The sequence below is a fragment of the Mauremys mutica genome, chromosome 15 (assembly GCF_020497125.1).
Source record: "Mauremys mutica isolate MM-2020 ecotype Southern chromosome 15, ASM2049712v1, whole genome shotgun sequence".
Lineage (NCBI taxonomy): Eukaryota > Metazoa > Chordata > Testudines > Geoemydidae > Mauremys > Mauremys mutica.
Window position 1 is genome coordinate 11,522,714 of NC_059086.1, and position 14,874 is coordinate 11,537,587.

A 14,874-nucleotide genomic window follows, 5' to 3' on the forward strand; every position below is an offset into this window, starting at 1 on the left:
ACCACCAACTCCTGCCAGCCAGGATCCCGGCCACCAAGCCCCCTCAGCCTGCTACCAGCCTGGGATTCTGCTCACCCAGGCTGGCAGGAGGCAGAGTGGGGCCGGCGGCTGGGCTCCTGACTGGCAAGGGGCTGACAGCTGGAACCCCGGAGTAGCAGCAGGCTGAGTGCTGCCGGCACCCCAGACTGGCAGCAGACTGAGCCACTCAGCTCCCCACCGGCCCTGCTCAGCCCGCCACCAGCCCACTCAGCCCGCTGCCGGCTGAATGAATGGAACCCCAGGCTGACAGCAGGTTGAGTGGTTCAGCCGGCCTGCTCAGCCCGCTGCCAGCCTGGGGTTCCTTGGGGGTCCCCAGGCCAGCAGCGGGTGCTGAGTGGGGCCGGTGGCCAGTATCCCAGCTGGCAATAGTGCAGCAGTCGGAACCCCAGAGCAGTGATGGGCTGAGCCGCTCAGCCTGCCGCTGCGTACCATCAAAAATCAGCTCACCTACCACCTTTGGCACGTGTGCCGTAGGTTGCCGACCCCTTCTCTAAACACTAATAAGGAGATGAGCATATTACAGTTGTTGGAGGGCTCTTATCAGGAGTAACAGGCTATAGGAAAGTCAGTCAACATTTTTTGTTTCTCTGATGAAAACTGGTCCACTCCCTGCCTCAAACCAAACCTGTCACTAATAATTGTCAACAACTTAATTTTCTGTTTTTGGCTAAGATATTGATTTAAAAAAATATATTGAAATTGGATTCAAGATTGTTAGCAAGCATTTTTGGCAAACAAAGTTGTTAAATGACAATCTAAATGGCAACACAGCACTGCTTTCATGCTTGGCTCACCCCCCAGCCTGCTGGTCCAACAGCTTCAGTAGACCCCAAAATCCACCTCTTGGGGTGCAGAGTGGCAACAGCAGCAGCAAACCCTCAGGTCCGATCACATGCCAATGGGCACCACCGCCAGCCCAACAGACCATGGTGAAGTTAGCACAGCATCTGATCTCAGGGACGGGGCACCCATGGAGCCACAGCAGCTCATCCTGCCCTGTGCAGCTCCCCCCGGATGAGATGAATCGCTGCCAGCCCGGGGGAGACGCGCTCCCCAGCTAGGGTGACCAGATCCAGATGTCCTCATTTTAAACAGCCAGTCCTGATATTTGGGGCTTTGTCTTATATAGGCACCAATTGCCCCCACCTAGAGTGACCAGACAGCAAGTGTGAAAAATCAGGACAAGGGGTGGGAAGTAAAAGGACCCTATATAAGAAAAAGACCCCAAAATTGGGACTGTCCCTATAAAATAGGGATATATGCTCACCCTACCCCAACCCCCTGTCCTGATTTTTCACACATCTGGCTATATGGCTATCCCCAGCCCAGCCCTGTGTGACATTCTAATTCTGGCTCACTGCGGAGGAAGTGAGTTACTTTCACTTTCATTCCTCAGCAGGCACGCAGCCAGCCTCCTTCCCCCACCCCCCCCCCCCCCCCCCCCGCACCTCACCCAACCCAGCCCTGACGGAGGGGAGGGAGGAGAGAGAGAGAGGAATGCTCCTGGGAAGGAGGGAGAAAGGAGGGGGTGCTCCATGGGGCAGGGGGGGAGAAGAATGGATGTTATGGGGGACAACAAAGGATACTGCCTGGTTCCAGAGCCTCTGAGCCTGCCTCACCTCACCTCAGCCAGAAGGAAAGAGTCACACTCACAGGTGAGCTCCTTCCCCAACCCCAACCCCCTCCCCTTCCCAGAGACCCCAGCAGCCAATCCCCTCCCTGAGACTGTGCTGCATTCGTCTCTCTCTAGGACCCAGCAGCCTGTTTTTACATGCTCCACTGCTTCCCATCTGTCTGGCCTGGGCTCCCGGCAGAGCGGTGCCCCCAGACCTAGTGGTGCCCTAGGCGGCTGCCTATTCTGCCTATGCCTAAGGACTGCCCTGCTTCCAACCCTGATATTTCATGATTCTATGAAACTGCCACTTTCCCAAAAGTTTTTGAGAGTACCCTGATTGTTTCTGGGGATTTCTGTTTTGCATCTGATATACTTCCCTGTAAGAGTCTAAACAGGCTGGAGATATCAATATTTCTCTCTGAATCCATATTTATATCTTATTCTCACAGAAGACAAGCTGACAGTCTGTCTACCCAAATGGGTTTTTCCTTTGAGGAGGTTGAGTTAGGAATTCATGAAGCCTTTTGTCCTCCAACCACCAAGCATAATGGCCACTCTCTTTGAAATTAGCATTTTTCTGTTAAAGCCCTTAAGTGTTTCAGGGGCATTTCACAAGCTTTCTTTGATGGGTTATTTTGTCAGAGGAGTATACATAGTGGAAGTGTTTGCTATTACATTATAACACAAGCAGACAAGTAAAAACAATAGAGGTAACATTCCACTGGTTTTCATGAAGTTTAAACATCAGAATACGCTCTTACATTTGCACTCATTTTGATCTATATTAACAAGTGAATTGACCTGAATACAGTCTGATATGACCTAGTCTGCCAGCATCACCCTCGCATACCTAGGGAAATACTGGGTGATGTGAACGATGCAGATTCAAGTGGCCCCTGTGAATGAGAGGAAGAAGGGACTTAAACCTGGGCTTTCTACATGCCAGGTGAGTGCACTGTTTAGGGACTGCTGGGTTTCTTCCTTTGGTAAGTCTCTTTGGCTCTGGCTTTTGGGCAAAAGAAAAGAGAGCTCTCAATTTCACTCCAATGTGGATCGGGACACTGTTGAAATCTCCAGCATTTTTGCAGGAAGGGAAATCTGTTTCCTGCCAAGCTATGTTGGTGCCAGTGATTTCATGAGAGCCCTGACTTGCAAGTGATGGGGCTCAGGTTGCGGGAGGAGTTGACCTCTCATATGGACTCCGAGGAGAGTGACCCTCACTTTTAGGGGATGACTCCTTAATAAGGGCAGGTCCCAGGAACCCATTTTAATGATACTGTGCCCCATGCCCCTTCCTGCTCTCTCTGCATCCCCCAAGGCATTCAGATGTCACTCTGCTCAGGAAGGGCTTTTGCACTGTCAGTGTGTTGCTCTGGCAACTGGGTCCTGAGGCAGCTCCAGGCTCTGCAGGGGCCTGGCTCAGCAGGGGTGCAGATCCTGCCCAACTGGGCATCCCAATAATGATGACCCCATATCGCCCCACTGGTGGCCCAACCCAGCCAGCCACTGATAGCACTGTGTCTAGGTCTGGCCAGAAACCCCAAAAGATGCACCAGAGAAGAGGGGCTGAATAACATTATCTGCTTCCAAGATGAACTGCCCCCCACCCCCAATCTTCCACCCTGGCAGACTTGTATCCTATAAACTCTGTGCCAGGGGGAATTACACTTCATAATGTGTTTTTGGTTGAAATGTTCCCCTAATCTACTCTGCAGAGGAATTACACTCCATAATCTGTCCCCTAGGAGAGACTGCACCCCATAATATGCTGATATGGAATTAGCCCTCCAAAATTGCCCTTCTAGGGCACTTACACTGCATAATTTCTTCCTGAGACACCTGCACCTCAGTAAATCTGCCTCCTCAAAATACCTCTGCCCCTTGACCCACCCAGTTTGAATACAAGAGCAACATATACATAGGCGGCATGTATGTATAATTTTTGGTGGGGCCCAAAATGGTGGTGCCCCCCCGCTCCTGCCCTGTAAGCCGATATAAAATGAAGCTACAATGCGTCAGTGTCACAAGATTACAAGGGTCAATTAAAAGTGGAAACTCAGAAGCAGCACTTGCCTACTTCAATATACAGTATTATATTTTGTTGCATCTACTGTGATGAAGTGGGAATGTTCTTAATATTTTCTTTGAATACTGTGTGGGTGCCTCAGTTTCCCCTGCAAGATGCCAACTGAAGGTGTTGGGGACAAAGAGATCAGGTGGCCTCCCTGTCCGGAAGAGACACAGAGGCCAGAGGAGGGAGTGTCAGTTTGGAGCTGGCTGGGGAAATGGGGAGAGACCCAGAACTTGGTTCTGGGCTCCCCACCCTCCAAGAAGGACCTGACAGAGGGGTTCTGTTTTCTGTACCAACAAGCTCTGTTTAAACTGTGTTCCCATCATCTAATAAACCTTCTGTTGTACTGTCTGGCTGAGAGTCACATCTGACTGTGGAGTTGGGGAGCAGGGACCTCTGGTTGCTCCAGGACCAGCCTGGGCAGACTTGCTGTGGAAAGTGCATGATGTGGAAGGGCATGCTGAATGCTCCGAGGTCAGATCCAGGAAGGTGTAAGCTTCTTGCCCTGGAGACAGTATGCTCCGAGAGAGGAGGCTCCCCCAGAGTCCTGACTGGCTTTGTATGGAGTTGTTCCAAAGCATCACAGCATCCCCTTCCACACCGTGCAATTCCCAGAAGTCCACACAGGCACTGACACTCCCTCTTCCGGCCTTTGTCTCTTTTCCAGGCATTAGGAGGCCACCCGATCTCTCTGTTCTTCAACACCTTCAGTTGGCACCTTGCAGGCAAAACTGATTTGGGAGAAATGAAGTAAAAGCTGCCCAAACTGAGCTTGAGCACTCCTGAATTTTGAGGTGTTCGAATCTGGAAGGCAGGTGCTGGGGGTGGGAGAGGGCTGTGGGCTCCATGGGGGAGCATGGCAGCAACTGTCTGGAGCTGCACGGAGCCAGACACGCTGGTCTGAGTGGCACAGTAAGCGGTTTGGGGGTTGGAGAAGGGGTAGGGAGTTCCGGGGGGTAGTCAAGGGACAAGGAGCAGGGGGGGTTGGATGGGGCAGAGGTTCGGAGGGGCAGTCAGGGGACAGGCAGCAATTGGATAGGCATGGGAGTCCAGGAGGTTTATCAGGGGACAGGTAGGAGGGTCCTGGGGGGAAGTTGGGTGGGGTCTCAGGAGGGGGCAGTTGGGGACAAGGAGAAGGGAGGCTTAGATAGGGGCTGAGGTCCCAAGGGGCAGTTAGGGGCAGGGGTCTCGGGAGGGGGTAATCGGGGGACAAGGACCAGTGGTGCTTAGATAGGGGGTGGGAGTCCTGGGGGGCAGTTGGGGCAGGGGTCTGGGGAGGGGGCAATCAGCGGCCAGGGGCTGGGATTCAAAGGGCTCTGGGCTCCCTGCCCCTGCGGGCAGCCCAGAGCTCTCTGATTCCCGGCCGTGGCTGAGATTTAAAGGGCTCTGGGCTCCCCACAGTTGCAGGCAGCCCAGAGCCCTCTGACTCCCGGCGGCGGCTGAGATTTAAAGGGCTCTGGGCTCCCCGCCGCAGCGGGCAGCACAGAGCCTTCTGATTCCCAGCCGCGGCTGGGATTTAAAAGGTTCTGGGCTGCCGGAGGCTGCCGGCAGCCCAGAGCAGCGGAGAAGCCTAGCTCCAAATATTGCTGGAGCAGAGCCCCTCACTGTGAATATTCCTGGGGCTAAAGCCCCAGGAGCCCATATAAGTTGGCGCCCATGAACATATATCCTTAAAGATGGATTTTACTCAGGACAGTTTATTTGGATACACCAAAGAATGGAAGGAAGCTGGTATAACTAAAAAGCCAGGGTGCAGGAATCTAAATGATAAGAGCATACAGCGGCTACCATGATGCTGTATTATCCAAATCAATTATATCAGGTTGTATTTGTTGGACAGGTGATGTTCAAAATGATTTTAAAGCACCAGGTATTTTTGAATTGTTTCAGTTGTGTTGAAATAAGCAGCTTTGGATTCCTTTTAGAGGAAAAGTAATGCATAAAAATAAAACCACACAAAATAAGTAAAATAAAAGAGGAAAAGAACATGTATTTGGTGTTTAGAGTAATAATAACACCTGGCTTTTATACAGCACTTTTCGTCAGTAGATCTCAAGGTGTTCTACAAAGGACGTCAGTTTCCTTATCATTGTACAGTTGGGGAAACTGAGGCACAGAGAGACTGTGACTGGGCCAATGTCACCCAGAAGAGCAGCAGAACTGTGAACAGAAACCAGGTCTCCTGAACCCCACTCCAGAGATTGATTAACTAGGTCATACTTCCTCCCTCTTGGTATCTGGCTTATATTAAATATATATTTTATCATTAGAGAGAGAAAGAAAGAGAGAGAGAGAGACAGAGAGAAAGAGAGAGAGTCCAATTATAAGGAGAAGTATTAAAATCTACTCTCTTTTTTCCTCCATCTGTAGAATAGTTTTGTTTTTGTTTATTTGAGACGAACTGGGCAGGTGATTTGGAGACACAAGGAGGCTTTACTTCTTGAGAAAGTTCCTAACACTTTGTGACTCATTTTAATTCCTAAGCTGCCTGAGCTAGTGTGGGAAAAGTAGAATATGAAGCCCAGGATTCATGTATAAAGTAACTACTCAAGGTTTCTGAGGAATATAATGAATTTTGTGCTGCTTAAGCTACATTAGTGACTCAGTAGTACCTACAGATTCATATAATGTATTAACAAAGCTACTATATGTACTGGGATCAATAGAGCCAAAGTTAGGGAATTATCCCCATCAGTTAAATACACTCAGAGGCAGGTTCCATGTTTGCTGAAATATGGACAGTTTAATAAAAAATACATCATAATGACACCACCACTCTTTGAGGTCTAACCACTTAAAAAGGCAGCAGAAAACATCTGAGGACTTCCAAGAGGGCATAAAGTTACACTTTATTCATAACCTTATTTCTTTAATTTTCTGTATTGCATAATCAAACTCTCTCTTCATAATATTGCTTTAGATGTCACAGGGGAGAGCTAATATGCTTTTTGAGATACAGGGTTTGTATTTTATTTAACTTTTCTTCATAACCATTCCTGTATAACTCCTAACCAGCAACTGAATAATTGCAAGATTTTATCCACTTCTTTTGAGTAGCCACCCATAATGGTGTCTTTTCAAACTATTGCTACATTGCTTGGCAATATCACACTTCCATTTCTCCTCCATCTCAACACCTCCCACCCACAAGATTTTGTCACTAAAGTATTTTCCTATTTAAAAAAAATGCAATAGAAAGTTAAATTAAAATATTTCTATGAAGACAAGTCTCATTCCTTTCAGAATTTATTGATTTCGACTTCTGAGTCAACAAGCCTATGACAAGCATTTTTGTCCTTTTTCTTCAGTTTTATGTGTTTTATTTTATCATCAGTTTCTACTTTACTTATTTTACTGTTTCTGGTGTTTCACATGTTTACATTCCCTTCTCCCCTCTGTTTTGAATTTTACTTCTCTAAAGTAACTAGAGCTCATTTTTCCTTTCTTAGAGGCTTTAAAGGAATAGGGACTCTGATGGGGTGGATTGCTAGTGGTTTCTGCTCGCCTGTGTTGTTCCCGGGACTGAGGAATGGGTAATACAAAATGTTATTAGTAAACTCTGCAGGGATAGTGGTGATGAGGCGCATCATCCCTGCATCATAAAATGAGATTCTTCCCTCTTCCTGATCCAGAAATACACCAATCACTCTATATGGCATATACTTCTTTTCAATCTTATCATGTTTTATGCTTGAAAAAAAGTCTCCCTGGGATCTCTTCAGAGACCAATATCCCTCCTCAGGGAGTTTCTCTGCCTTCTCTCTTTTCACTCTGTCCCTTGCCAACTGACTAAGCACCCCCAGCTCCCAGTCCAGTTTCTTCCCCACCTCCACCTCCCAGTACTGCCTCCCTGCCATAAACCCCTCCTTCCCCACCACGAGCAGGGCCCCGGAGGCTGCATCCAGGTCAGAAGATGCAGGTTCTTGCCAGACTCTTTTCTGATCCTCTGACAGTTTGAGTTCTGGGTGTTTGCAATCCGGATCCAGAGTGATGGGAACTGGGGAGAGAAACCGGAATGGTCCCCTGGTTAGTAAGGAGTGAATCAGGGACACTCAGAGTAAAGAGAAGAGACAGGGAAAAAACAGGGGAGAAATGAATTTTAAAATGACAAATTCATATAAACATCAGCATAACAGGTACTGTATGACAGTAATTTACACACTCTGCAGGCAAAGTCCAGCCCTGGGGCAGGGAGAGGGCATGGGGAGCTCTTCCTGCTCTTACACTCCAGTACTGGAGTAAGGCAGCAGGGAAGCTGGCTTAGAATCATAGAATCTCAGGGTTGGAAGGGACCTCAGGAGATCATCTAGTCCAACCCCCTGCTCAAAGCAGGACCAAACCCAACTAAATCATCCCAGCCAGGGCTTTGTCAAGGCTGACCTTAAAAATCTCTTAGGTCCTTACTGTTGTGTCTTTGCTCCAAGAAAGCGACATCTGCTGGCTTTGGGCCAGAAGGAAGCAATTTCTGGAGGTGAGATACAAACTGCTCCTTTGTGAGCAGCAGTAAGGAGCAATAAGGAGCATAGTGCAAACACATCGCTCTGACCCATCCTGCCCTGCTGTGGCTGGATGGCTGCTGGATGTGCTATTCAGATACTCCCACCCTTTTAGTGAAGAGAAGCAGGATACTTCCTATGTGTTGCTATGGAAAAATCATTAGGAAAAGTACTAGAGGTCTGATCCTGAAATGTGCTGAGTTCAGTAGCCAAGCAAAGCGCATCAGAATATGAGTATCTCAATTGATGGCAAGTGCTTCCTTGGATCAGGTCAGAGTGCTCAGCACCTTTTAGCACCTTTTAGTACCAAATACTATGTGCAGTATAATATGCGTGCGCGCACACACACAAACACCTAAAGGCAAGAATCACACAATGCTCTGCCACGTCGTAAGGCCACCACAACTGATCAGAAGGATGTGAAATTCTAGTGTTATGTTACAAACCACAAGTGCTTTAAAAACTGGACTTAAAGGGTGAATTACTCCTGGAGTGAAGCTCTGTTCTGGAATTGCTTTATTTGTCTTTAAATAGGAGACTTATTTCAGGCTTGATCTTCCAGACACATGGTCCATCCCAGAGCTCCCAGCATGACGGGGAGCATCAAGCAGCACACTTAAGATCATAGAATCACAGAATCATAGAATATCAGGGATGGAAGGGACCTCAGGAGGTCATCTAGTCCAACCCCCTGCTCAAAGCAGGACCAATTCCCAACTAAATCATCCCAACCAGGGTTTTGTCAAGCCTGACCTTAAAAACGTCTAAGGAAGGAGATTCCACTACCACCCTAGGTAACCCATTCCAGTGTTTCACCACTCTCTGAGTGAAAAAGTTTTTCCTAATAGCCAACCTAAAACTCCCTCACTGCAACTTGAGACCATTACTCCTTGTTCTGTCATCTGCTACCACTGAGAACAGTCTAGATCCATCCTCTTTGGAACCCCCTTTCAGGTAGTTGAAAGCAGCTATCAAATCCCCCCTCATTCTTCTCTTCTGCAGACTAAACAATCCCAGTTCCCTCAGCCTCTCCTCATAAGTCATGTGCTCCAGCCCCCTAATCATTTTTGTTGACTTCCACTGGACTCTTTCCAATTTTTCCACATCCTTCTTATCTTGTCATGCTTGTGTTTAAACACTGTGCTGGACCAGGGCCTTCAGCTGTAAACTGGAAGATGGTGCAGTCGGGTCCCCTGCTCTGCCTGAAGAGCTCTGGGAATGCTCACAGTAGACACACTCTTCCGCTGCCAGCTTAAACACCATATCGCTAACACTGAACTCGTTCTTCTTCCCAAAGCCTTCACTCTCCTGCCTTTTTCCACTGCTGGGGACAGCTCTGTCTTAACTGTGGTGCACAGACTCACAACGTTGGTGTTATCTTCACCTTGTCTCTCTGCTGACAAACCTTGTCTGTTTTTTCTTCACCACATCTCAACAATCCACCTCTCCCTGCCTATCCCTATGACTAAAATGCTTCTCCATTTCTTGGTCATCTCATGTATCCACATTTCCCACAGCCTCCTCCTCTCTCACCTCCCCAGCTTGTACCTCATGTCCCAACTTTCATTTAAACCAGAAGAGTTTAATTCAGGCTCCTCACCTGGTCTGTGTCTCACTGCCTCACCTGTCAGTCACCTTCTTTAATCCCTCCATTGTCTTCCTCTGACCCTGCACATCAGGATCATGCTTTTCATCCACATCTTCAAGGCTCTGCATAGGGAACCTGCCTCTCCACCTTCATCTCTCACTATTCCCTCTTTCACTCCACCAGATTCTCACCCCAACTTTCCCTGTTTATTCTTCTCCCCCTCAGCTTTATGCCTTTTCCCATGCTTCCTCTTATTCCTGGTGACCCCTCTTCTCTTAGTATGCAAGGCACACATCCTCTCTACACTGATGTTTTTTCTTAGGTAAAACACCACTAATATTAATCCACAACAGCAAAATGCTGTTGCAGAAACACACATACACACAAAATCATGTTATAAGACATAAGTACTGTTTAGGTTTTATCCATAACATGCAGTGTGTGAATATTTTTCTCTATTTATTAGGCACCAATGATGGGGCTTGTAGTAGAAAGAGAGAACCTGAGACATAAGGCCCGGAATAAAGGGCCTGGTATGAGGCCTAAGGCCTGAACTAAAGTCAGGCCCTGCTGCTATAAAGGAAAGTTAGCAAAAGTCAGGTTATGAGCAAAAGTCAGGCCCTGTTACAAAGCAGATGCCTGCTTGCAAGTTCACTATCCAATACATGAACTTGGCAAGGAGAACACAAAAACACAAGCACTCCTAGACACAAAGTATCCATGTAAACACATTCCAGATGGGTAGTATCGGAACACCCCGGTACTAGGTTACAGTGTAAATACACTCCCCAAAGGTAGTACTGGGACACACTGACCCCTCTTAAAGATAAGGTCAGGATGACAGTGAGATGGATAGAGATGTTTTGAGCGAACCAATAGGTATGAGGTAAGGGGTGGTAACTAACCATGCCATACGTAATGTGTTTGTATAGTGTATAAAAGAGGGGTCACAGAGGGGATGTCTGTCCAGACTAGGGGGGAGCAGAGAGTCCTGCCGCTCACTGAGCCAAGTCCATTGTAACGGGCATACATGTCTTAATATCCCCATAGAGTCTGCCAGGTGCTATTACAGTACTTCATTGACAATCAACCTGGCCAAGTGTCTTCACTACTGACCCAAGTCTGTGGTTTTACTGAGCAGTTCAATCGAGGTCTGCCGTGTCAGTGATCTGCGTAGAGATGACATAGCACACAGGGAGAACACAGACATAGCCCACACAGAGAGAACACACACATAGCCAACAACTGACAACAGGGCTATTCATGTTTAGAGTCATGCCAGTGTTTAAACACTGTGCTGGACTGGGGCCTTCAGCTGTAAACTGTTCTTGACAGGGACCAGACCTTCCACATGCTTCTATAGCACTGAGCTCATCGTTAGTGCTTAACAGATAATTGCTGCTGTTGGGAAACAGGTCAATACAATAGAATTTAAGGTACCGATGGACTGAGAGATATAATATATGTTTAAATCATCTGTAAATATATCTAGTCAATATACAAGGAATGATTTTCAATTCAAATATTAATTTGTCAAAGAAAATATCATAATTTATAGATAACAGGTTTACTGTATGCAGTGGAGCTTACCTGCATAGCTCTGAGCTCTTCTGAATTCTACAAAGGGAAAAAGCAATTACTGCATTGACAATCTATAGCATAGTGAAATACAATGGAGTTTAAAATATCTTCTGTCTGCCTACCCATGTGTTTATAGCACACTCATCTTCATGCTGTTTTAATCTCATTAATACACGAGCAATAATTATAATTTTCATATAAAGAATAAGCAGATAATTTAAAAGCAATCAACTTACCCAGCTCTCCTGAGAGTCGATCTGAAATGAAAGGAAACTTCAGTGACTGACCCTAACTAGTTCTTTTCTGATACTGTTTTTAAAATTCTGAGAACTCTGTACAAACAATGCTTAGACAGTGGGGCTCAGTCATGCAATTTCACTGCTCTACAGGCAAAATGCTTCTGAAATAAATGTAGTCAAACTTTACTAATTCTGGGTCACTGAGAATGAAAATTATGCTTAAAATTGTTGATTGGCTCTAGTTTTCAAGGTATGCTATTGGGTCAGTATATACGACCCTTGACTTGGGAATAGCGGAGGATAAGTGAGTTATAAAGGGAAGGGATCTCAATTTAAACCAGAAATGACTAAAATACATCTTTGACTGGATCTATGAATAAATCTATGCCTGGGTTTGGACAGTACTTGCTTTTTAGGCAAAACAATGAATGATGCAATCTGAAGCTGGTATTGCGTCATACATGATATGAATTGCATCATGTTATTCCTAGAAATCATGCATGATGCAATCATAACAAAGCTTACATCACTCTGCTGAACAAATTGCCCTATATCAGCTCTAGAAATCATACAGTGTCATGCTCTCTTATTTGTCAGTGTTTGATTTTGCAAAGGGACACATTTCTGTTTAGCCAAAGTGAGCAGAGATGCCTCGTACTTGTGTGAACAGTGCAGATAACTTCTGCTATGTTGGTGGTGAAGTGACTTTTGCATCACAAAAGCGCAGTATAACCACTATGGTTAAGAAAGCCTATCACCTTTATTTTGGCTGCAAAATTGGAGATCAGAACAAGAGGTGGGCCCCACACATATGCTGCAACACTTGTGCAACAAATCTTTGCCAGTGGTTGAACAGGAAAAGGAAATCTATGCCTTTTGCAGTACCAAAGATGTGGAGAGAGCCAACAGATCATACCAGCAATTGTTACTTCTGCATGGTGCCTCCAGTTGGGAAAGGTGTGTCAAAGAAGAACAAGTGGACTGTGCATTATCCAAACATTCCATCAGCTATACGCCCAGTACCCCACGGAGAAGGACTGCCGGTTCCTGATGCACCAGAATCATTCTCACTTGAGTCAGACGAGGAAGAGGAAGAGGATGAAACTTCTGGGCCTGAACCATCAATGTCACAGGACCCACATTTCTCCCATCCTCCTCCTCTGAACCACACCTCATAACACAAGATGAACTGAATGACCTTGTCAGGGATTTGGAACTACCCAAGAGTAAGGCAGAGCTGTTGGGCTCCAGACTACAGCAGTGGAATCTCCTGGCAGGTTTCCATGTTCCGTGACCGTCAAAAGAATCTTGTCCCATTCTTCTTCATGGAAGGTGATCTTGTAGCCTGCAACAACATCGATGGTGTGATGGCAGCCCTCAACATCGTTCACGATCCAGATGAGTGAAGACTGTTCATTGATTCATCGAAGACGAGTCTTAAAGCTGTTTTACTGCATAATGGCAATGTTTTGCCATCAATTCCAGGTGGTCATGCAGTCCATATGAAGGAAACCTATGACAACATGAAACAACTTTTGAGGTGCATAAACTATGACCAACATCAGTGGCAGCTTTGTGGCAATTTGAAGGTGGTTGCTCTCTTGCTTGGTCTGCAGACTGGATACACAAAGTACTGCTGTTTTCTCTGCGAATGGGATAGTCGTGCAAGAGATTCCCACTACATCAAGAAAGATTGGTCACTCCAACAGTCATTGGTGCCTGGGAGGAAAAGTGTTCAGCATCCACCACTTGTTGAATCAAGGAAGATTTTGTTACCACCCTTACACATCAAACTGGGTCTGATGAAGAACTTTGTCAAGGCTATTGACAAAACACAAGCAGCTTTCAAGTACCTCCGTAGAAAATGTCCAAGGTTAAGTGAAGCTAAGATAAAGGAAGGTGTCTTTGTTGGTCGTCAGATTCGTGAACTTCTTTGAGATGATGCATTTGACCATGCACTGCGTGGCAAGGAAAAGACGGCATGGAAAGCCTTCCAGTTAGTGGCAATAAATTTTTTCTGAAACAACAAGGCAGACAACTACAGGTAGTTGGTGGAAAACCTCCTCAAGGCATACAAAAGCCTTGGTTGCAACATGTCACTAAAGATACATGTTTTGCACTCTTATCTAGATTTTTTTCCACTGAACTGCGGAGCAGTGAGCGACGAGCACGGCGAGCGATTTCACCAGGACATTGCAACAATAGAGAAATGCTATCAGGGCAAATGGAGCCCATCAATGCTTGCAGACTATTGCTGGACAGTGACAAGAGATACTCCATTTAATGAATACAAGAGACAAGCCAAGAAGCGCCGAGTAGACAATGAATAGGACTAAATTATGTACATAATAGCTTTTTGCCTTTTGTTTCATAATAAATTTTAGTTAGATAACCCTTTTGTTGATTTTTAAAGTGTTACATAAACAGGACAGGTGAAATATTATCATGTAAAGCATCCATAAACACATGAAAAGACCTAGGTTTACAATTTATGTTTAAAACTCTACTATCTACACAATATACATAGACATAAAATGTAAAAACCTAAATAACTTAGAAACAGTAGCCAATCAGTTGTTTTAATTGTCATATTTTAATTCAGCATATCAAAATACATAATAAATAGCACATTTTATCTCTGAAGCAGACGACTTCTCCAAAATTGTAGACCAGTGTTTTTGTGTGCTAGTAGTTCTTTAACCATGGTAACAGTTGATGAGACTACTCACCTAAGTAAGAACTGAGCTTTTAGTTTTAGAGCTTCTTTACTGGAAGAGTGGCAATAGCATGGTGACTGAGGCTGAGATTTATGAGAGCTGGGCACCTATTTTCCTTAAGCTCCCTTGAAAATCCTAGGAATACTTGTAATTGACAATGATATGGTACAAGCTCTGTGCTGTGACTATCAAAGAGACAAAGCAAAGAGCAATGTTGGTTCATTCCAGTATATAAATACTTCCCCAACATCTTTATATTCAATTGTCTGCAGTGCAGTCCCCAATTAACTCAGCCATTCGAAGTGTTTCTAGCCAAAAGTGACTACCAGGGTCTGTTTTTGTAGTTGTAGCCTCATAAAGCTTACGTAAATTATTGTACCTGTATCATACAATCAGGCACCAGAAATAAACGTTTTCAGTTCTTATCTAAAACATCATCATTTACCAGTCTAGCACTGTTGAGTTCTGCCTCACAATTTTTGTGTGATACTGAAGAACAGTGTAGAATGTGTTAGCTTATATGACTGT

The 14,874-nt window shown here is 45.7% G+C and overlaps 1 protein-coding gene across 1 annotated transcript in view; it reads right to left on the bottom strand.

Moving 5' to 3' along the window:
* Positions 1 to 6,907: 6,907 nt before the first annotated feature.
* The window catches only part of LOC123350395 (butyrophilin subfamily 3 member A3-like), a 42,144-nt gene continuing 34,177 nt past the window's right edge, over positions 6,908 to 14,874 (bottom strand). Inside the window, exons 10-12 of the mRNA XM_044988964.1 lie at positions 11,627 to 11,647; positions 11,400 to 11,426; positions 6,908 to 7,722 (exon numbers count right to left, since the gene is read on the bottom strand). Coding sequence (XP_044844899.1) covers positions 7,157 to 7,722; positions 11,400 to 11,426; positions 11,627 to 11,647 — 614 coding nt within the window. The 3' untranslated portion in view covers positions 6,908 to 7,156. The remainder of the gene's footprint in view (positions 7,723 to 11,399; positions 11,427 to 11,626; positions 11,648 to 14,874) is intronic.